Raw genomic sequence first — 22252 nt, 5'->3', positions numbered from 1 at the left:
AAGTGATTTGCCCAAAGCCACACAGCTGACAATTGGCGGAGCCGGGATTTGAACCCCTGACCTCTGACTCCAAAGCCCGTGCTCTTTCCATTGAGCCACGCTGCTTCTCTGGAGAAGCTGAAGTCATGCAACTCGCTAAGACATTCGAGTCCGGGCCCAGAGAAACATACAGAGAGTATGAGCCCGTTGTTGGGTAGGGACTGTCTCTACATGTTGCTGACTTGCAATTCCCAAGCGCTTAGTACAGTGCTCTGCACACAGTAAGCGCTCAATGAATATGATTGAATGAATGAATGAAATGTTGAGGCACCCATAAGCCCAGCATTAACTTCCCCTTAACTCTCCATTCTCATTTCATTGCCGGGGGTTTGCCAAAATTCAAGTGGCTCAAAAGACTTTCCAGGCCAGATTGGCATTATCCTCACCTAATCCTCCTCCTCCTGGATAACATCAGGTAGGGCTGATAGTTAATAATAATACTATTAATAATAACTATGATGTTTGTTAAGCGCTTACTATGTGCCTAGCACTGCTCTAAACACTGGGGTAGATACAAGGTAATCAGGTTGCCCCACGTGGGCCTCACAGTCTTAATCCCCATTTTAATGATGAGGTAACTGAGGCACAGAGAAGTTAAGTGGCTTGTCCAAGGTCACATAGCTGACACATGGTGAAGCCAGGATTAGAACCCACATCCTCTGACTCCCAAGCCTGTGCTCTTTCCACGAAGCCCCGCTGCTTCCCCAGGACCCAAGTTCAACCCCCAGGACCCAAGTCCCATATATGTGAGGGCTTAAGGTGCATTGAAAAAATAAGAAGGACATCTTCAAAGAGCATTCAATCTCCATTGGAAGCAGAAAAGGAAACTGAGGCTCCGAGCAGTGGTATGACTGGCTCGGAGATCACATGGAGAGTCAGAAACTCAGGACACTTCATGTGTAAAGACCATGTAGGCTGACCATTCCTTTGGTTTTCCACTGGTCCATCCTGAATGAATACTGATATGGCACCGGACACCTTTATCTCTGGTAACAATCATAATAATTATGGTATTTGCTAAGCCCTTACTATGTGCCAGGAACCGTACTGAGAGCTGGGTTGGATACAAGCAAATCAGGTTGGACACAGTCCCTGTCCCACATGGGGCTCACAGTCTCAATCCCCATTTTACAGATGAGGGAACTGAGGTCCAGACAAGTGAAGTGATTTGCCCAAGGTCACATGGCAGACTAGCAGCAGAGCCGAGATTAGAACCTATGACTTTCTGACTCCTAGGCTTGTGCTCTATCCCCTACATCATGATGTACTGGAAGACAGAAATATGTGGTAGAAAAGCAATGGCCTGGAAGCCAGAGGGCCTGGATTTGAGTCCGAGCTCTGTCACCAGGTGACTGTCGACAAGCCACTTAACCTTTCCGTACCTCAGTTTCCTCATTTCCAAAACGGGGATAATGATGCTTGCCTTACTACCTACTTCCCAGGGTTACTGTGGAATTTAACTGTGGAATTTGTTAAGAGCTTGCTATGTGCCAATCACTATACTAAGTGCTGGGGTAGATAAAAGATAATCAGGTCCCACATGGGGCTCGCATTCTAAGTGGGAAGGAGAACAGATATTGAATCCCCATTTTGCAGATGAGGGAACTGAAGCCCAGAGAATAATAATGACATTTGTTATTAATAAAAAATAATACAGTATAATTTGACATTTATTGTGTTTATTACATGCTAAGCACTATTCTAAGTGCTAGGCTAGATCCAAGTAATCAGGTCCTATTTGGGTCTCACAGTCTAAATAGGAGGGAAAACATATTGAAATCCCATTTTGCAGATGAGGTAACTGAGGCTCGGAGAAATCAAGTGACTTATCCAAAGTCATACAGCAGATAGTGCCAGAACCCGGACTAGAACCAGGCCCTCTAATTCCCGGGCCCATATGCTCTTTCTACAAAGTCACTCTAAAAATGAAGTGATTGATTATGAGAGTTGGCTTTGGGGATAAACACACTATCTAAAGCCTAGATTTTCATTCAATGGTATTTATTGAGTGCTTACTGTGTGCAAAGCACTGTACTAAGCATTTAAGCACTGTATCATTTGTAACTCCTCAGCAACTATTGGGAAAATTCCCAGAGGAGGTTTTCATGTGAGCACCCTTATGAAACCTCCATGCATGGGAGAGCCCTTGTCTGCTCATCAGTTTCAAAACAGAGATCAGTCATTTCCTTTTGCTTCTAACCCCATCCCTTCATACCTTTTTAAAACATTTGCCCCTTTCCCCCTTTCCTCCTTGACTTCCATCTTCCATTCACTTTTTAACGGCTTCCTCCCCACTGCTTTCAAATGTGCTCATGTATCCCCCATCCTAAAAAAAAAAACCCCTCTCTTGATCCATAAGTTTCTCCAGCTATCACCCCATCTCCCTCCTACCATTTCTCTCCAAACTCCTTGTCTACATCCTCTGTCTCCTCCAATTCTCTCCTGGATCTACTCCAATCTGTCTTCCACCCCCTTCACTCTCCAGCAGCAGCCCTCTTTGGGTCTCCAGTGAGCTTCTTCTCGACAAACCTAGCTGTCTTTACTCTTTCCTAATCCTCCCATAGGCCGACCCCTTCTCCTTGATACTATAGCCAATCTTGGCTTTGTTGACAACATCCTCTCCTGGTTCTCCTCCCATCTCTCTGACCACTCCCTCTATCTTTCATGGACTCCTCCTCTTCCCACGCTCTGACAGTAGGGATCCCTCAAGGTTCAATTCTGTGTCCCCTTCTATTCTCCATCTACACCCACTCCCTGAGAGAACTCATTCAATCCCATGGCTTCAACTGCTATCTTTATTCAGATGACTCCCAACTCTACATTTCCAGCCCTGACTCCTTTCCTTCCCGGCCTTTCCTCCTGCCTTCAGGACCTCTCTACCTAGATCAATCAATCAATCAATCAATCATATTTATTGAGCACTTACTGTGTGCAGAGCACTGTACTAAGCACTTGGGAAGTACAAGTTGGCAACATATAGAGACAGTCCCTACCCAACAGTGGGCTCACAGTGTAGAATGTCTCCCTGATACCTCAAACTTTAACATGTCCTAAACTGAACTCCAAAGCCCTGTTGTCCCCATCTTTCCCACCACTCTAGGCAATATCACTAACCTCCCTATCTCACAAGCACTTAACCCTAGCACTGTCCTTAACCAAACTTTTTCGTTCAATCCACATATTCAGTCTGTCACCAAATCCTCTCAGTTCTATCTTCACAACTTTGCTAAAATCTGTCCTTTCCTCTCAATCCAAACTGCTATCATGTCAATCCAAGTACTTATCCTATCCCACATTGACTACTGCATCTGCCTCCTTGCTGACCTCCCTGTCTCCTGTCTCTCCCCATTCCAATAAATACTTCACTCTGCTGCCGGATCATTTTTCTAACAAAAAAAAAAAAAGCATGTTCATCAGTCCATGTCTTGCCACTCAAGAACCTCCAATGGTTGCCCATCCATGAGGGACAGAACAAAAATTCCTTACCATTGGCTTTAGTGCACTCAATCAGCTCACCCCCTTCTACCTTGCCACACTGATCTCCTATTACAGCCCAGCCTGCACACTTCACTCCTCAAGTGCCACTCTACTCACTGTGTCCCAATCTCATCTTTCTCGCCGCCAATCCCTTTCCCACATCCTCCCTCTGGCCTAGAACTCTGTCCCCCTCCATCTTCACCAGACCATCACTTCCCCGGCTTTAAAGCATTACTTAAAAATCTCCAGTGGCTACCAATCAACCTACTCATCAGGCAAAAACTCCTCACCCTCGGCTTCAAGGCTCTCCATCACCTCGCCCCCTCCTACCTCACCTCCCTTCTCTCCTTCTACAGCCCAGCCCGCACCCTCCACTCCTCTGCAGCTAATCTCCTCACCATGCCACATTCTTGCCTGTCCTGCAGTCGACCCCCAGCCCACGTCATCCCCCTGGCCTTGAATGCCCTCCCTCCACACATCCGCCAAGCTAGCTTGAATGAATGAATGAACTAAGGGCCCACCTCTTCCAAGAGGCCTTCCCCAATTAATTCATTCATTCAGTCGTATTTATTGAGGGCTTACTATGTGCAGAGCATTGTACTAAGCGCTTGGGAAGTACAAATCAGCAACATATAGAGATGGTCCCTACCCAACAACGGGCTCACACCTTCTTTCCCCCGGCTCCCTCTCCCTTCTGAGTCTGAATGACCTTTGGACATTTGATATTTGCTCCATCCTCAACCCCACTGCACTTACATACATATCTTTAAATTATATATTATAAATTATCTTTTTATATTGTTATCTGTCTCCCCTCTGTCTCCCCCTCTAGAATGTAAACTCGTTGTAGGTAGGGCACGTGTCTACCAACTCTGTTATATTGTGCTGTCTATTGTGCTGTCCCAAGCGCTTAGTACAGTGCTGTGTACATTGTCAGCTTTTATTTTTGCTGGTTTACATAGCATTAGTTAGTTAGTATCCATAGTTAGTATCCTTAGGTCGCTGGCTCAATTCCGGCTCAAAGAACTCTCCCTTTTAGAGAATCAGCTTGGCCTAGTGGATAGAGCGTGGGCCTGGGAGTCAGAAGGACCTGGGTTCTAATCCTGTGCCTCAGTTACCTCACCTGTAAAGTGGGGATTAAGATTGTGAGCCGTACATGAGACAGGGACTATGTCCAACTGAATTACCTTGTATCTGCCACAGCACTTAAAACAGTGCTTGACGCATGGTAAGTGCTTAACAAATATCATCATTATTATTATCATTATTATTCATTTATATTTTAAAATGATATCTTACTGTGTTAGTTCGGTTATCGATGGTCAGAATGGTGACTTCCCAGCTGATCCCATGGCTAAACTATGCCACCAACTCAGTCAGAGCTCACCTTCCCAACAACCAAAGGGGTGACAGACAAATAAAGGCCTGCTAACAGTCTAGAATTCACCCAGGCCAAGTTCACAAAGTGCAGCTGGAGTGGGACTGCATGGGTCAATGGGTCAATATTGGGGCAATTCATTCAGTTAATGTCCCATAGCTAAGAGGAGTTGGGTGCCTCCTAAAACCAAGAACAAAAGGGCTTTCTAAATGTCACAGAGCATTATTATTCAGAGGGTGCCTCTGGTCATGGAGAAAAAAACTGTTGAATTGTGTTTGGCCCTGCATAAAGCTCTGAGCTTGGGGGACTGACCTCTGAGGAAGTGGAGAGGAGGAGAGCTGTCAACCAGACATCTTCATGGGGCATACCTTAGGGCATAATCCTTGGGGTCCCTTTTAAAGAATAGATCCTCCCCATTAAGAGCTCACCTTCCTAAGAGGGAAGGAAGGAGCTTTGTTATTTCTTTTCAATCAGTCACTTGATCATTCAAAAACCGAACATAAACACAGTAAAAAAGTCCAGGAAACCCAGTTTGTTAATAATAATTGTGGCGTTTGTTAATCCCTTATCATGTGGCAAGCACTGGAAGGGTACATGCAAAATAATCTGATAAAACACAGTCTCTATCCTATTTGGGATAGGGAGAACAAGTATTTAATCCTCATTTTACAGATGAAGAAACTGAGGCCCAGAGAAGTTAAGTGACTTGCCCGAGGTCACAGAGAGGGCAACTAAGAGAGGCAGGATCAGAATCCAGGTTTTCTGAATCCCAGGCTATGCTCTTTCCAATAGGCCACACTACTTCTTCTCTCAGGTTTGCCTCTGCCTCTCCATATCGCCTCTTTGTCCCTCAGTTTCCTCATCTGCCCTGTGGAGACACAGTGAGCTGTGATTTCTTTTAATGTCTCTCTCTCTCCTACCAAACTGAGAGCAGGAATCCTGCCTACTAACTCCATTGTACTCTTCCAAGATCCTGGTACAGTGCTCTGTGGCAAGTAAGTGCTTAATTAAATAATATCGGTTGATGGAGTGGCATTCTGGTATTTAAGTGCTTACTATGTGTCAAGCACTATTCGAAGAGCTGGATTAGACAAAAGTTAATCAGGTCAGACCCAGTCCCTGCCCTGCATAGGACTCACAGTCTAAGAAGGAGGGTGAAGACACATTGGACCTCCATTTGAAGCAGCATGATGTAGTGGATAGAGCACGGGCCTGAGAGTCAGAAGGTCATGGGTTCTAATCCTGACTCTGCCACTTGTCTACTGTGTTACTGTGTAACCTTGGGCAAGTCACTTCACTGGGCCTCAGTTATTTCACGTGTACAATGGGCATTAAGACTGAGAGCCCTCTGTGGGACAAGGAATTGGGTCCAACCTGATTATCTTTATCTACCCCAGTGCTTAGAACAGTGCCTGGCCCCATGTGGGACAGGGACTGTGTCCAACCTGATTAGCGTGGCTTAGTGGAAAGAGGAAGTTCAAGCCCCAGCTCCACCAAGTGTCAGCTGTGTGACTTTGGGCGAGTCACTTCACTTCTCTGTGCCTCAGTTCCCTCACCTGTAAAATGGGGATTAAAACTGTGAGTCCCCCGTGGGACAACCTGATCACCTTGTACCCTCCCCAGCACTTAGAACAATGATTTGCACATAGTAAGCGCTTCATAAATGCCATTATTATTATTATTATTATCCCAGTGCTTAGAACAGTGCTTGATGCATAGTAAGAGCTTAACAAATGCCATCATTATTAGATGAGGAGACTGAGGCACAGAGAAATGAAGTGACTTGCTCAAGGTCACCCAGCAGGCAAGTGGCAGAACCAGGAACTCAGGTTCTCTGACTCCTAGGCCCAAGCTGGCCCTCCACCTAACCATGGGAGCTGGGCAAAGGCAACCTACTTTAGGGACCTTGTCTGTCCTGACCTGTGTTCTCCACAGCCTGGGCCCTCAAGAACTAATAATAATAACTGTGGTATTTAAGTGCTTACTATGTGCCAGACATTGTATTAAGTGCTGGAGTAGATACCAGATAATCGCATCAGACACAGTCCTTGTCCCACATAGGGCTCTCAGTCTCTATCCCCAGATGAGATAACTGAAGCCAACTTGTACTTCCCAAGCGCTTAGTACAGTGCTCTGCACACAGTAAGCACTCAATAAATACGATTGAATGAATGAATGAATGAATATTTCAATGGCCTTTCTTTGGGTTAGCTTTATCTTAGAGGCAGATACACCCTTAGCCTGGAGGAGGATAAGGCTGAAACAAAGAAAAAGTGGTGCATCCACATTCAGGCCTCTTTCTCCCTCCTCCTTTCTCCTGGCTGAGGGAGGGAGGGGAAGGGGAAAGAGACAGGATGGGACCATAATTCAACTCCATGTCAATGCCCATGCAGATATATGTGCTGGTGAGCTGCATTCTAGGTCAGCTGCCGCCCTCAGCTCTTCATCAGTCATATTTACTGAGCACATACTGTGAGCACATACTCTAAGCACTTGGGAGAGTCCAAAATAACAGAGTTGGTAGACCTAGGTTCCTCCCCACAACGACCAACTCTCCAACATAACTCACTGTGGGCAGGAGTGTGTCTGTTAATTGTTGTATTATACTCTCCCAAACACTTAGTTCAGTACTCTGTGCACAGTAAGTGCTCAGTCGACACAATTGTCTGACCGAAAGACTCTTCCTAAGATGCCTGGTTTAGAGTATGTAGCTATTCGGAGAAATGTGGGCAAAATGAGACTTGTCCTGAATGAGATGATGAACCAGTAATCGTGAGTAAAGCAGACTCCCGGGAGCCAGAGGACTTGGGTTCTAATCCCAGCTCCGCTATTTGTCTGCTATGTTACTGTGGGCAAGTCGCTTCAGTTCTCTGTGCCTCAGTTTCATCAACAGCAAAATGAGGATTCAAAACCTGTCCTGCCTCCCACTTAGACCATGAGCCCCAAGTGGGAAAGGGACTGTATCTGACCTGATTAAGTTGTATCTCCCAGCACTTAGAACTATGTCTTCCCACACAGTAAGTGCTTAATAAATACTATCAAAATAATGATAATAAAAAATAGACTCTAGGCTAGTTTGGGTTCCTTCAGAGGTAAACTGTCCAGAAAGTCAGTTTCTAGAAGCCAAGATGACCTGTGGGGCTTCTAGCCCAATATGGGGATTAAGACAGAATTGAAACTGTTTCTTCCATTTTCATTCTCCTCTATCTTTTCTACATTTTTACTCTGGTTTCTTGAATTTATGTTTCTTAGTGTACTTGCATATCTATTTCTGTTCCATCTCCATGGAGAGCAAAAACCGTGCTATGCTTTCTCTTAGTAACTCCGATTGAATAAATGAATGAACTCCATACAGCTTCTACTGACATCAATCAAACCATCAATCAGTCCTTATTTATTGAGTGCTTACTGTGTGCAGAGCACTGAACTAAGTGCTTGGGAGAGTACACTATAACAGAGTTTGGTAAGCGTGTTTCCCATCCACAAGGAGCTAACAGTCTAAATGGTAGGGAGATAGATATGGAATCCCCATTTTACCGAGGAAGAAACTGAGGGCTGGAGAAATTAAATGACTTGAGTCAGGTGACAACAGGCAAATAGCAGAAAGGGGATTAGAACCCAGGACTCTAAGAAGTAGCATGGCCTACTGGAATGTTCAGGGGCCTGGGAGTCAGAGGATTTCATCTCTCCCAGGGTCACCAGCCTCAGCTTCCCCTGCCAGGTTCCCCCACTTTCACCACCAATCTGGTGGTTCTCCTGGAAAAGAAAACTCTGGTTCTGGACCTCTGCCACTTTGGTTTTTGTGCATTTAAAATCATAACTGTGATATATAAGTGCTTACTACCTATTTGTTATGTTTTGTTGTCTGTCTCCCCCTTCTAGACTGTGAGCCCATTGTTGGGTAGGGACCATCTCTGTATGTTGCCGATTTGTACTTCCCAAGCTCTTAGTATAGTGCTCTGCACACAGTAAGGGCTAAATAAATATGATGGAATGAAGAGCTTACTGTGTGTAGTACTGTACTAAGCTCTGGGGTAGATACAAGATCATCAGGTAGGACACGGTCCCTGTCCCACACAGAGCTAATGGTATAAGAGGGAGAGGGAACAGGTAATAATAATAACAATAAAGGTGTTTGCTAAGTGCTTACTATGTGCCAGGCACTGTTCTAAGCGTTAGGGTAGATACAAGATAATCAGGTTGGACGTAGTCCCTGTCCCACGTGGGGTTCACAGTCTTAAACCCCATTTAACAGCTGAAGGAACTGAAGCACAGAGAAGTGTAGTGACTTGCTCAAGGTCACACAGCAGACAAGCAGAGGAGCCGGGATTAGAACCCAGGTCCTTCTGACTCCCAGGCCCATGCTCTACCCACTAGGCCATGCTGCTTCTACAGCAAACTGAATCCCCATTTGACAGATGTGGAAACTGAGGCCCAGAGAAGTCAAGTGAGTTGCCCGAAGTCACCCAGCAGGCAAATGGCTCAGCCGGTATTCAAATCCAGGCCCTCTGACTAGGCCCTGCTGCCTCTGTGGTGGCTCCTCCATTAGGTCAACTGTTCCAAGGGAGGGATTGGGTGTTGCTCTTGCTCTGTCCCTCTGGTGGAGCCCAGGGCAGGGGGGCAGTCAGTCCAGGGGTAACCCGGCCCCTTGGCGTCCCACGGACTCCACGCTCCACCCCTCAGGTGCCCCTTCCCACAAGTGGTCCATGCAGGTGCCCTCGGATGTCACCGGGGAAGCCGGAGGTTCGGTGGTCCTGCCCTGCACCTTCACCCACCCCCACAAGTCTTACGACGGGCCACTCACAGCCATCTGGAGAGTCCGGGAGCCCTACGACGGGGCCCCGGTGTTCCAGTGTGTGGCACCCGCTGCCAGTGACCACTGCCGGACCACCATCAGCTACAAGAGCAAATACAAGCTCCTGGGCAACCCCCGGCACAATGACCTCTCCATCAAAATCGACAACCTGACCTGGAGCGACAACAACCGCTACTTCTGCCGGGTGGAGTTTGCGGGGGACGTCCGCGACCGTTACGAGAGCAGGGTGGGCGTTCGGCTCCACCTGACCGGTAAGACCTCCCCCTGCCAACCTCTCCGGGCTGAGAGACCCTCTGCAGGTCCCTCGCAAGGAGGGAACAGACATGGGAGAGCATGGTCAACCTCATAACCCCAATGGCTACTGCTCATTTCCACGAGGCCCACCCATGTCCACGTTGGTTAGTCGATTATGTTTATGGAGTGCTTACTGTGTGCAGAGCACTGTACTAAGAACTTGGGAGAGCACAGTGGAACAATAGAACAGATGCATTCCCTGTCTACAGTGAGCTTACAGTTCGGAGGGGGAGACAGACATCAACATAAATAAATGAATGACAGATAAGCACCTAAGGGCAAGGCCAAGTGATGCAGAAGGGAGGCGGAGAAGAGGAAAGGAGGGCTTAGCCAGGGAAGGCCTCTTGGAGGAGATGGGCCTTCAATAAGGCTTTAAATTGGGGCGGAGTAAATGTCCGATGCGGATATGAGGAGGGAAGGAGTTTCAGGCCAGATGCAGGATGTGGGTGAGAGGTCGGCGACGAGATGGATGAGATTGACATTACAGTGAGAAGGTTGGCATTAGAGGAGCAAAGTTTGTGGGCTATGTTGTAGTAAGAGAGTATTGAGATGAGGTGGGAGGAGGCAAGATGATGGAGTGCTTTAAAGCTGATGGTAAGGTGTTTCCTTTTGAAGCAGAGGTGGGTGGGCAACCACTGGAGGATCTTGAGGAAAGGGGAAACATGGCCTTAAAGTTCTTGTAATAATAATAATAATGATAATGATGGCATTTGTTAAGCACTTACTATGTGCAAAGCACTGTTCTAAGCACTGGGGAGGTTACAAGGTGATAAGGTTGTCCCACTGGGGGTGTTCAGTTTTAATCCCCATTTTACAGATGAGGTAACTGAGGCACAGAGAAGTTTAACTGAGGCACAGAGAAGTTAAGTGACTTGCCCAAAGTCACACAGTTGACAGTTGGCAGAGCAAGATTTGAACCCATGACCTCTGACTCCAAAGCCCGTGCTCTTTCCATTGAGCCACGGGGTTCACAGTCTTAGCAGAGGCACAGAGAAGTTAATGGACTTGCCTAAGGTCACACAGCTGACAGTTGGTGGAGCCGGGATTTGAATCCATGACCTCTGACTCCAAAGCCTGTGCTCTTTCCACTGAGCCACACTGCTTCTCTACTGCTTCCACGCTGCATGTAGAAAAATGATCCAGGCAGCAGAGTGAACTATGTACTGGTGCAGGGAGAGAAAAGAGGGTGGGAGGTCAGCAAGGAAGCTGATGCAGAAATCAAGGTGGGATAGGATAAGTGTATCAAGGGGTCACTCCTCACACTTCACTTTAAGGCACTCCATCAGCTCTCTTTCCCACTACGACCCAGTAGTCCACACTTGTCACTCCTCTAACACCAGCCCGCTCTCTGTTCTCTGCTTTCACCTCACTCGCCACTGACCCTTGCATCTCATCCTCCCTTCTCCCTGAAACAGGCCACCACTCACCCCGCCTTCAAAGCCCTGCAAAAATCACATCTCCTCCAGGAAATCTTTCAGTCAATTTAATGACAGTTTTGAGCACTTACGGTGTGCAGGGCCTGGGAGTCGGAGGATCTGAGTTCTAATTCCAGCTCCACCACTTGTCTGCTTTGTGACCTTGAGCAAGTCACTTAACATCTTTGAGCTGCACTTTCCCGTGAGCCCCATGTGGGACAGGAACTGGGTTTGACCTGATTACCTTGTAAATTCCCCAATGCTTGGCATACATTGTATTGTGCCTTTCAAGAACATAACAATAATACCAGTGATATTTAAGCGCTTGGCATAAAGAAAGCACTTAAATATCTCTATTATTAGTAGTAGTAGTATTGTGTGCTTGGAAAGTACAATACAATGGAATTGGGGATGGTCCCTGCCCTCAATAAATTTACAATCTAGTGACTAATCTCTCCTCTCCCCACCCTATTTTCCCTCCCTATTGTCACTCATGTTCTTAAACCCACACTCCCTAAACTCTTACTCACCACCTCCCACACTGCCTACAGCACTTCTGGCCATATAATAATAATGGCATTTGTTAAGCACTTACTATGTGCACAGCACGGTTCTAAGTGCTGGTGGGGGGTGGGTGGGGGGGATACAAGGTGATCAGGTTGTCCCACGTGGGGCTCACAGTCTTAATCTCCATTTTAATAATAATAATAATAATGGCATTTAAGTGCTTACTATGTGCAAAGCACGGTTCTAAGAGCTGGGGAGGTTACAAGGTGATCGGGTTGTGCCACGTGGGGCTCAGTCTTCATCCCCATTTACAGATGAGGGAACTGAGGCACAGAGAAGTGAAGTGACTTGCCCAAGTTCACAAAGCTGACAAGTGGCGGAGTAGGAAATTGAACCCATGACCTCTGACTCCAAAGCCCATGCTCTTTCTTCTGAGCCACGTTGCTTCTCTTATTTTACAGATGAGGTAACTGAGGCTCAGAGAAGTTAAGTGACTTGCCCAAGGTCACACAGCAGACATGTGGCGGAGCTGGGATTAGAACCCATGACCTCTGGCTCCCAAGCCCGTGCTCTTTCCACTGAGCCACGCTACCATATCCCTGTATCCCCCTACATCTAATTCATTTTAATGTCTGTCTCCCTCATTAGATGGTAAGCTCCCTGAGGTCAAGGGACATGTCCACCTACTCTATTATATTCCCCCAAGAGCTTACTCTAGTGTTCTGCACAGAGTATGTGCTCAGTAAATACTCCTGATCGATTGAAAGGTGGCCTTAAAGGGGGTACCCCACAAGGATAATCCCCTGTTCAGTGGGATATAATAGAGTGGGAACAGCCCACAAAGGACAGCAAGCCGGTGAAAATACCCTCTCTCTTGGCTGTTGCCGGCATGTGGTTTGTGACGTCTGCCGGATGATCTGAGGAATATCCATCCCAAGGCAGTGCAGCAGGAGCTGTGGAAATTCAAAGCTGCCGTAGGATGAGGGGAGAAGCAAGGGAGAAACTGTTGCTCAGATACGGGCGGCCGTTTGAAGGGAACTCTGTTGTCCCCATCAAGATCCCAAAGGATTTTCCCGCCCATGTCCCCGGAGGGAGATGCCTAACTGATCCATGGGGAGTGGGAGGGAGGAGAAGGTGGCAGAAGTTGCAGGAGCTGAGCAAGGACACTGAAAGGGAGTATTTGTTAAGCGGTTACTATGTGTCAAGCACTATTCTAAGCGCTGGGGTAGATACAAGCTAATCAGGTTGGACAGAGTCCCTGTCCCTGTCCCACAAGGGACTCAAAGTCTTAATCCCCATTTTACAGATAAGGTAACTGAGGAACAGAGAAGTTAGGTCACTTGCAGCTGCTTCCTAGCCATAGTTGTTGCTGCCCGTGAAACAGGAAAGGGGATGGGAAAAAGAAGGCTATGGAAAAGGGAAGGGAAGATGGAGAGGAGGAGAGGAAGGACAGATGGAAGGGAAGGGAAGATAGAGAGGAAGGACAGATGGAAAGAGAGGTGGGAGAGAAGAAGAGGGGCAAGAAAGGGGGAGAAGGCAAAGGAAGGGGAAAGGAAAGGAGGGGAAGAGGTCTGGGAGTCAGAACTACCTGGGTTCTATTCCCAGCTCTGCCACTTGTCTGCTGTGTGACTTTGGGCAAGTCACTTCACTTCTCTGCGCCTCTGTTCCCTCATCCATAAAATGGGGATTAAGACTGTGAACGCCAGCACTTAGAAGAATGCCTGGCACATAGTAAGCGCTTAATAAATACCACAATTATTAACAAATACCACAGTTATTATTATTAAGAGGGGGGCAGCATCACAGGCCTACACTGGTGGTGGTCCCCCAGCCCTCAACCCCTTTAGTCTTGAGGCCCAAAGAGAAAGAGCCACCTTTAGAGAGAGATGTGGTTGGTTGCCAAACCTGGGTTAAATTAATCTGGCAAAATGACTGTAAACCCCTTGTGTCTACCAGCTCTCTCCCAAGCACTTAGTATAGTGCTCTGCATACAGTAAGCACTCAATAAATACCATTGATTTTTTTTCATGGTACTTGTTAAAGTGCTTTGCACATAGTAAGTGCTTAACAAATGCCATCATTATTATTATTACTATGTGCCAGTATTAAACACTGAAGTAAATACAAGCTAATCAGGTTGCATACAGTCCACGTGTCACATGGGGCTCAAAGTCATAATCTGGGGAGAGAACGTGTCTACTGACTCTGTTGTACACTCCCACGCGCTCAGTACAATGCTCTGCACACAGAAAGTGCTCAATAAATACAACTGATTGATCAATGATGGATTACTCTCCATTTTACAGATGAGGTAACTGAGGCCCAGAGAAGTGACGTGACTTACCTAAGGTCACACAGCAGACAAGCTGGGTCCTCTGACTCCCAGGTCCGGGCTCTTTCCACTAGGCCGCACTACTTCCCACTAAGCCACGCTGCTTCCCAAGCTCTTGATTAAATGGCTGGCTGGGCCTTCAGTGGGTGTAACACCCCAGGGTGCCAGGCACATTTCTTTAGGGACAGGGTCCTGGACAGAGCTGGTTGGAGGGGCTTCAAAGCAGGCGGGGCCCCCTTCCCAACTGCATGGCTTTGTGCAGGAAGTAAACCTCACAGCTACACTATGAGCTAGCCCTCTCCCTCTCCTCAGAGGGGCCCACCTCTTGCAGGAAGCTTTCGGAACAACTCCAGACTAATCCAAACTTCACCCATCCCTTTAATAATAACAATAATGCTGGTATTTGTTAAGCGCTTACTATGTGTGAAGCACTGTTCTAAGCGTTGGGGGGCGGATACAAGGTGATCAGGTTGTCCCACATGGGGTTAACAGTCTTAATCTCCATTTTTACAGATGAGGGAACTGAGACACAGAGAAGTTAAGTGACTTGCCCAAAGTCATACAACTGACAAGTGGAGGAGTTGGGATTAGAACCCACGACCTCTGACTCCCAAGCCCGGGCTCTTTCCAGTAAACCACACTGTTTCCCTTTCATCCCAGCCTCATACAGTCTCCCTAAAGACGGAATGGATAACAACTGAGGTTATCCATTTAGATATCCATTTAGATAGATATTCTTTATCCACAACTCAGTGCTAACTCGGGTTCCAAGCACTGTGCTCAGCTATGGGGAAGACAAGACGCAATCCCTAGTGGATAAAGCACAGGCCTGGGAGTCAGAAGGACCTGGATTCTAATCCCAGCTCCTCCACTTACTTGCTGTGAGACCTTGGGCAAGTGACCACTTCTCTGTGCCTCAGTTATCTCGTCTGTAAAATAGGGATTAAGACTATGAGCCCCATGTGGGACAGGGAGTGTCTGACCTGATTAGCTCATATCTACTCCAATACTTAGAACCATGCTTGGCACATATAAGCACTTAAAAAATACTACTATCATTATTATCAGTCCTGTAAAGTTGACCCATGTTGCTAGCCCAGTGCTCTGCTCCCAATCAATCAATCAGTCAATAACATTTATTGGGCACTTACTGTGTGCAGAGCACTATACTGAGCACTTGGGAGAGTACAAAACAACAATATAACACAGTCCCTGCCCACAGTGAATTTACAGTCTAGAGGGGGAGACAGACATTAGTATAAATAAATGAATTATGAATACGTACATAAGTGCTGTGGGGCTGTTGGGGGAGGTGAATAAAAGGATCAAGTCAGGGTGCAGAAAGGAGCAGGAGAAAAGGAAAAGAGAGCTTAGTCAGAGAAGGCCTCTTGGATTGTCCCTCTGATATGAGGAGGGAGGGTGTTCCAGGCCAGAGACCTTGGGCCTGGAGATAGGGAGACAGACCTGGAGATAGACCTTGGGCCTGGAGATAGGGAGACAGACCTGGAGAAAGACCTTGGGAGACCTGGAGATAGAGGAGATCGAGGTACAGTGAGAAGGTTAGCGTTAGTGGAGTGAAGTCTGGGGGCTGGGTTAGAGTAGGAGAGTAGCAAGGTGAGGTAGGAGAGGGCAAGGTGATGAACTGCTTTAAAGCTGATGGTGAGGAGTTTCTGTTTGATGCAGAGATGGATGGGCAACCACTGGAGGGTCTTGAGGAGTGGGGAAACATGGACTGAACACTTTTGTAGAAAATTATCCGGGCAGCAGAGTGAAGCCTGGACTGGAGCAGGGAAAGCCAGGAAGCAAGGGGGTCAGCAAGGAGGCTTCTCTGAGAAATCAAGGCGGGGTAGGATAAGTGCTCCCTGAGAGTGGTCGATTGACCTTGCCCGTCTTCTGGGTCTCGCTAACCTCTGCTTCCTCTGGCCCTCCTGGCTCCCCCAGCCTCGCCGAGGATTGTCCACATCACTGTGCACGCCTCTCAGGACCAGGCCTTCAGCGCGCTGTGCACGGCCGAGGGGGAGCCTCCACCCTCCCTCATCTGGAGCGGGCCGGCCGCCACCAATCGCACCGCCACGTCCAACCGGGAGCACCAGGTCACCAAGGAGTTGCACGGCCTGGCCCAGGATGGCCGTTACACTTGCACGGCCACCAACCCCTACGGCCAGGCCGAGGGGAGCGTCTACTTCTACAGATTCAGAGCCGGGGCCAGCGCCTCCTTCCTGCTCCCTGGGCTCCTGTCTTCCCTGGGGGCCAAGCTTGGCCTGTTGCTGGCCATCTTGGGGGCCATCGCCTTCTGGGGCAGAGGTGGGTGGCGTCGCTCAGCTTTTTCCACTTTGACCCAGAATTTCACCCCTGGAGGTTGAGGAGAAGTGAAAAGAAGGGAGAGAGGGGGCAGGGGTGGCCCAGTGGAAAGGGCATGAACCTGGAGGTCAGGGGACCTGGGTTCTAATACAGGCTCCGACACATCTGTTGCGTGACCTTGAGCAAGTCACTTCACTTGTCTGGGCCACAGTTTCCTCAACTATAAAATGGGGACTCAACACCCAATCTCCCTGCTACTTAGATTTAGCGCCCAATCTGGGGCCCGATTACCTTGTAACTTTTGGATATTTCCTATTCATCCCACCCCTAACCCCACAGCACATATGTATACATCTTTAAACTATTTTAAAATTACTTATTTATTCATATTAGTGTCTGTCGACCCCTCTAGACTGTAAGCTCATTATGGTCAGGAAATGTATCTGCTAATTCTCTTGCATTATACACTTCCAAGTACTTAGAACAGTGCTCTGGCCTTAGTAAGCACTCAATAAATACCATTGATTGATTGATAGCATCTACCCCAGCTCTGCTCCCGGAAAACGCAATAATAATAATAATAATGGCATTTATTAAGCGCTTACTATGTGCAAAGCACTGTTCTAAGCGCTGGGGAGGTCACAAGGTGATGAGGTTGTCCCATGGGGAGCTCACAGTCTTAATCCCCATTTTACAGATGAGGTAACTGAGGCACAGAGAAGTTAAGTGACTTGCCCAAAGTCGCACAGCTGACAAGTGGCGGAGCCGGGATTTGAACCGATGACCTCTGACTCCAAAGCCCGTGCTTTTTCCACTGAGCTATGCTGCTTCTCATGATCTTGACTCTCTGATGAGTCAAGAACAGTGTTTAACACCATAATAAGTGCTTAACAAATATTATTGCTATTATTATTATTACCATTTCCCAGTGAAGAAACACAGGCCCAGAGGCACTAGCAATTTGCTCAAGGTTACACAACAGAACCCCACCATGGCCAACAAGAGTTTGTGAATCTGTAACTCCAGTTCCATGCAGTTCCTCAAATAAAATTTTTCTTTTTTCTTCAAAGCATCTCCGGACAGAACGGAATCTTAGGAAGTCATCTAGTCCATCCCCCTGCTTCCAGGCAGAACCACTGCAAATACCCTTCCAGTCAGCTGGGAGTCTCTCCTGGTTCTAGAAAGTTCCTCTGGGAAGAAGATTCCCACAGTGTCATTGATTCACCCATCCCAGAGTCAAAAAGCCTGCTCTCTCTCTTTTTTTTTTAATGGTATCTGTTAAGCATTTACCATATGCCAGGCTCTGTACTATGCACCGGGGCAGGTACAAGCTAATCAGGTTGGACAAAGTCTGTCCCTTGTGGTGCTCAGAGACTTAATCCCCATTTTACAGGTGAGGTAACTGAGGCACAGAAAGATAAAGTGCCTTGCCCAAGGTCATGCAGCAGACAAGTAGAGGAGCTGGGATTAGAACTCAAGTCCTTTGACTCCCAGGTCCCTGTTCTTTCTGCTACTTGTCAGCTGTGCGACTTTGGGCAAGTCACTTCACTTCTCTGTGCCTCCAGTTACCACATCTGGAAAACGGGGATTAAGACTGTGAGCCCCACATGGGACACCTGATCACCTTGTAACCCCCACATCACTTAGAACAGTGCTTTGCACATAGTAAGCACTTAACAAATGCCATCATCATTATCATTATTATTTCCAGTAGACCATGCTATCAGGGAATTTTTTTTTCCTGTTTAATGTAAAGTCCTTCAAGCCCAATTTGAGTTCCCTGGTTTAGGCTTCCCTTCACAATCTCACTTTTCAAAGACCAATTCATCTTCAGAACTCTGAAGCAAAGATAACAATGTTCCTATGTTTCGGTGCCTCTAATGTCCCGGAACCTCCAGGTGCCACCGTACAGACAAACTCTCATTCATGTGTAGCCACGCACCAGGGGATGGGGATGGGCCAAGTCCTAAGGGCAGGGGTACATGGAGTTCATGGGGATTTCACCACCAGGACAAACAGTTCTGGGCGACCGGCGAGGACTGGCTCATCTCAGCCAATGACGAGTGACGAGCTCAAATTCTCTCTCAGTGTGTAAAACCACATTCGCTTGACATTCAGGGAATCTAAAGGGTCACCTCAAAATGAGAGGGGAGGGCGTTGAGTGATGCAGTGCCTGCCTGTCTCACCAGCATCATCGCCATCTCTTTATGGAGGGGCAAGAGCACTGGTCTAGGCAGAGTGAGCAGAGAGGGAGCACTGCGATTGGTAGTTAGAGAGTATGCACTGTACTGAGTAGAGAGAGTGGGCCCCGGGCTAGGTAGATAATGCTAGGTAGTGAGTGAACACTGTGATAGGTAGTGAGAGTGAGCACTGTGCTATATAATAATGGCATTTTTAAAGCAAGTACTTATTATATTCAAAGCACTGTTCTAAGTGCTGGGGAGGTTACAAGGTTACAAGGTTTCTAGGTAGAGAGGAAGTGCAAAGCCTGGGCTAGGTAAAGAGAGAGAGCCCTGGGCTAGGTAGAGTGAGAGCACTGTAGTGCAGTGTAGTGTAGTACAGTGCTCTGCACACAGTAAGCGCTCAATAAATACGATTGATTGATTGTAGTGGGTAGAGGGAGAGCACTGCGGTGGGTAGAGAGAGAGCACTGGGCTAGACAGATACATGGCGCCAGATTTCACACTGACCTCAGAGGGGAACGCAAAAGGTTTGGAGCAAGTGGGGGTGTCCAAGGGACCCTGCTTGGACGGCCCCAAATCAGTGGAAAATGGCACCTGTACCAACACATTAGACTACATCCCCAAGAAATGCATAGGATTATTATTATTATTATTATGGCATTTGTTAAGCACTTACTATGTGCCAGGCACTGTTCTAAGCGCTGGGATAGATACAAGCTAATTGGGTTGGACACAGTCCCTGTCCCACGTGGGGCTCACAGTCTAAATCCCCATTTTACAGATGAGGGAACGGAGTTGCAGAGAACTGAAGTGATTTGCCCAAGGTCACATGCAGACAAGTGGCAGAGTCAGGATTAGAACCATTATTTTATTTTGTTAGTATGTTTGGTTTTGTTCTCTGTCTCCCCCTTCTAGACTGTGAACCCGCTGTTGGGTAGGGACTGTCTCTATGTGTTGCCAACTTGTACTTCCCAAGCACTTAGTACAGTGCTCTGCACACAGTAACTGCTCAATAAATACAATTGAATGAATGAATGAGACACTTTGCATCTCTGTACTGAGGTGGGGAGAGAGGAGGAGTCACTGTTTTAAGAAGGGAGAGCTTGACTCCAATTATCCCCTGGGCAAGAGGAAGGACAGACCACCCCAGCAGTTCAAACTCACACTCACACACACACACACACACTCACAGTCTAGAAGGGGGAGACAGACAACAAAACAAAACATGTGGACAGGTGTCAAGTCGTCAGAACAAATAGAATTAAAGCTAAATGCACATCATTAACAAAATAAATAGAATAGTAAATATGTACAAGTAAAATAGAGTAATAAATCTGTACAAACATACACAGGTGCTGTGGGAAGGGGAAGGAGGTAGGGTGGGGGGATGGGGAGGAGGAGAGGAAAAAGGGGTCTCAGTCTGGGAAGGCCTCTTGGAGGAGGTGAGCTCTCAGTAGGACTTTGAAGGGAGGAAGGGAGCTAGCTTGGTGGATGTGTGGAGGGAGGGCATTCCAGGCCAGGGGAAGGACGTGGGCCGGGGGTCAACGGCGGGACAGGCGAGAACGAGGTACAGTGAGGAGGCTAGGAGGTTAGCAGAGGGTGAGGGCTGGGCTGTAGAAGGAGAGAAGGGAGGTGAGGTAGGAGGGGGCAAAGTGATGGAGAGTGAGAGTGAGTTGTTTTTGCTTGATGTCTCCTCACAGACATTTCAAAAGGGCCCTGGAGGCCACAAGGCCCAGCCCACTCCACCCAACACCCCTTCCTCGCCCAGCCCAGCCCCTTCCAGACTCACCCATCCCCACCCACCATGAGCTGCCCTACAGCAAGACACGCAAGGGCCTTTTGGGCTCTCTCAGAACAGGACAGGCCCTGTCTTGGGCCCTCCCCAACCCTGACACTGGATTACGCTGGAGAGCAACCCAAGAAGCCTCCGTTCCCATCCAATTCCCCTTCGGTGATGAAAAGAGAAGCAGTGAGGCCTAATGGATAGAGCACAGTCCCGGGAGTCGGGAGGACCTGGGTTCTAATCCCACTCACCACTGGTCTGCTGTGTGATTAGGGGCATGTTGCTTCACTTCTTTGTGCCCTCGGCTATAAAATGGGGACAGAGACTGAGAGCTCCATGTGGGACAGGGACTGTGTCCAACTCAACTACCTTGTATCTACCCCAGCACTGAGTACAGTGCCTGGAACTTAGTAAACACTTTGCACCACTATTATTATTATTATCACAACTTTTCTGGGCCTCAGTTCCCTCATCTGTAAAATGGTGATTGAGACTATGAGCCCCATGTGGGACAGGGACTGTGTCCAACCCAACTAGCTTGTATCTACCCCAGCATGGCTCAGTGGAAAGAGCACGGGCTTTGGAGTCAGAGGTCATCGGTTCAAATCCTGGCTTCACCAATTGTCAGCTGTGTGACTTTAGGCAAGGCACAACTTCTCTGGGCCTCAGTTACCTCATCTGTAAAATGGGGATTAAGACTGTGAGCCCCCTCTGGGACCACCTTATCACCTTGTAACCTCCCCAGCACTTAGAACAGTGCTTTGCACATAGTAAGCGCTTAATAAATACCATTGTTATTATCATTATTATTACAAACACATTATTACAAACACAGTTTAGTAGTAGTAGTAGTAGTAGTAGTAGTAGTAGTAGTAGTAGTAGTAGTATAATGATGTCACAACATTTCTGGGCCTCAGTTCCTTCATCTGTAAAATGGGGATAGGCATGTGGGATATGGACCGTGTCCAACTCGATAAACTGGTATTTGCCCCAGAGCTTGGCATGCAGTAAGCACTTAACAAATATCATTAAAAAAAAACGGAAAACCCTCCACTTACCCCAGAGAGAATGCGAGACTGATATCTTACCAAAATGGCCAGGCACCGAATGCCACCGTGAGAAGGAGTGCGCTGCGGTCAGGGTGGGCTGAAGCTGGGAACCACCCACGCCCCGGGGTACAGCCAGGGGCCACATCCACTGACTGGTCTTCACCTTGGCCTCCGGGAAGTAACCATTGGCCTTTTTTCCTCTTCCTCTTCCCACAGGACGTTCAGCGGCTCAGGTTCCTGTGTCTAGGTGAGCAGCACTTCTCTCCACCCGGGGTTCGGCCTGTATCCCTTCTTCCTCTCCTGATTTTCTGTCCACTTTTGCCCCGTGCTACCCTCCATGGCATCGCCAAGCTGCCATTTTCCCCGTGATTCTGTGGGGAGAGTTAGTAGTAATAGGAGTAGTAATTATATTTATTAAGCACCTACTATGTGCAAAGCATTGTTTTAAGTGCTCGGGAAAGTAATACAGTGACTGAGAGAGACATGGTCCTGGCCTCAAGAGAGAAGGCTGGAACATAATAATGCTAGCAATTATTACTATTATTATGGTACTTGTTAAGCATTTACTATGTGCCAAGCACTGTTCTAAGCACTGGAATAGATACAGCTTGATCGGGTTAGACACAGTCCCCGTCCCTCGTGGGGTTCACATTGTTATCCTCATTTTTCAAATGAGGT

The 22252-nt window shown here is 47.6% G+C and overlaps 1 protein-coding gene across 1 annotated transcript in view; it reads left to right on the top strand.

Moving 5' to 3' along the window:
• SIGLEC15 (sialic acid binding Ig like lectin 15) overlaps positions 1-22252 on the top strand; it is a 46053-nt gene that overhangs the window by 22622 nt on the left and 1179 nt on the right. Inside the window, exons 4-7 of the mRNA XM_038743421.1 lie at positions 7677-7746; positions 9578-9961; positions 16200-16562; positions 21791-21821. Of these exons, the coding sequence (XP_038599349.1) occupies positions 7677-7746; positions 9578-9961; positions 16200-16562; positions 21791-21821 (848 nt within the window). The remainder of the gene's footprint in view (positions 1-7676; positions 7747-9577; positions 9962-16199; positions 16563-21790; positions 21822-22252) is intronic.

The sequence above is a fragment of the Tachyglossus aculeatus genome, chromosome 3 (assembly GCF_015852505.1).
Source record: "Tachyglossus aculeatus isolate mTacAcu1 chromosome 3, mTacAcu1.pri, whole genome shotgun sequence".
Taxonomy (NCBI): Eukaryota; Metazoa; Chordata; class Mammalia; order Monotremata; family Tachyglossidae; genus Tachyglossus; species Tachyglossus aculeatus.
The sequence above is the reverse complement of the archived record's forward strand: the minus strand, read 5'-3'. Positions and strand labels throughout refer to the sequence as shown.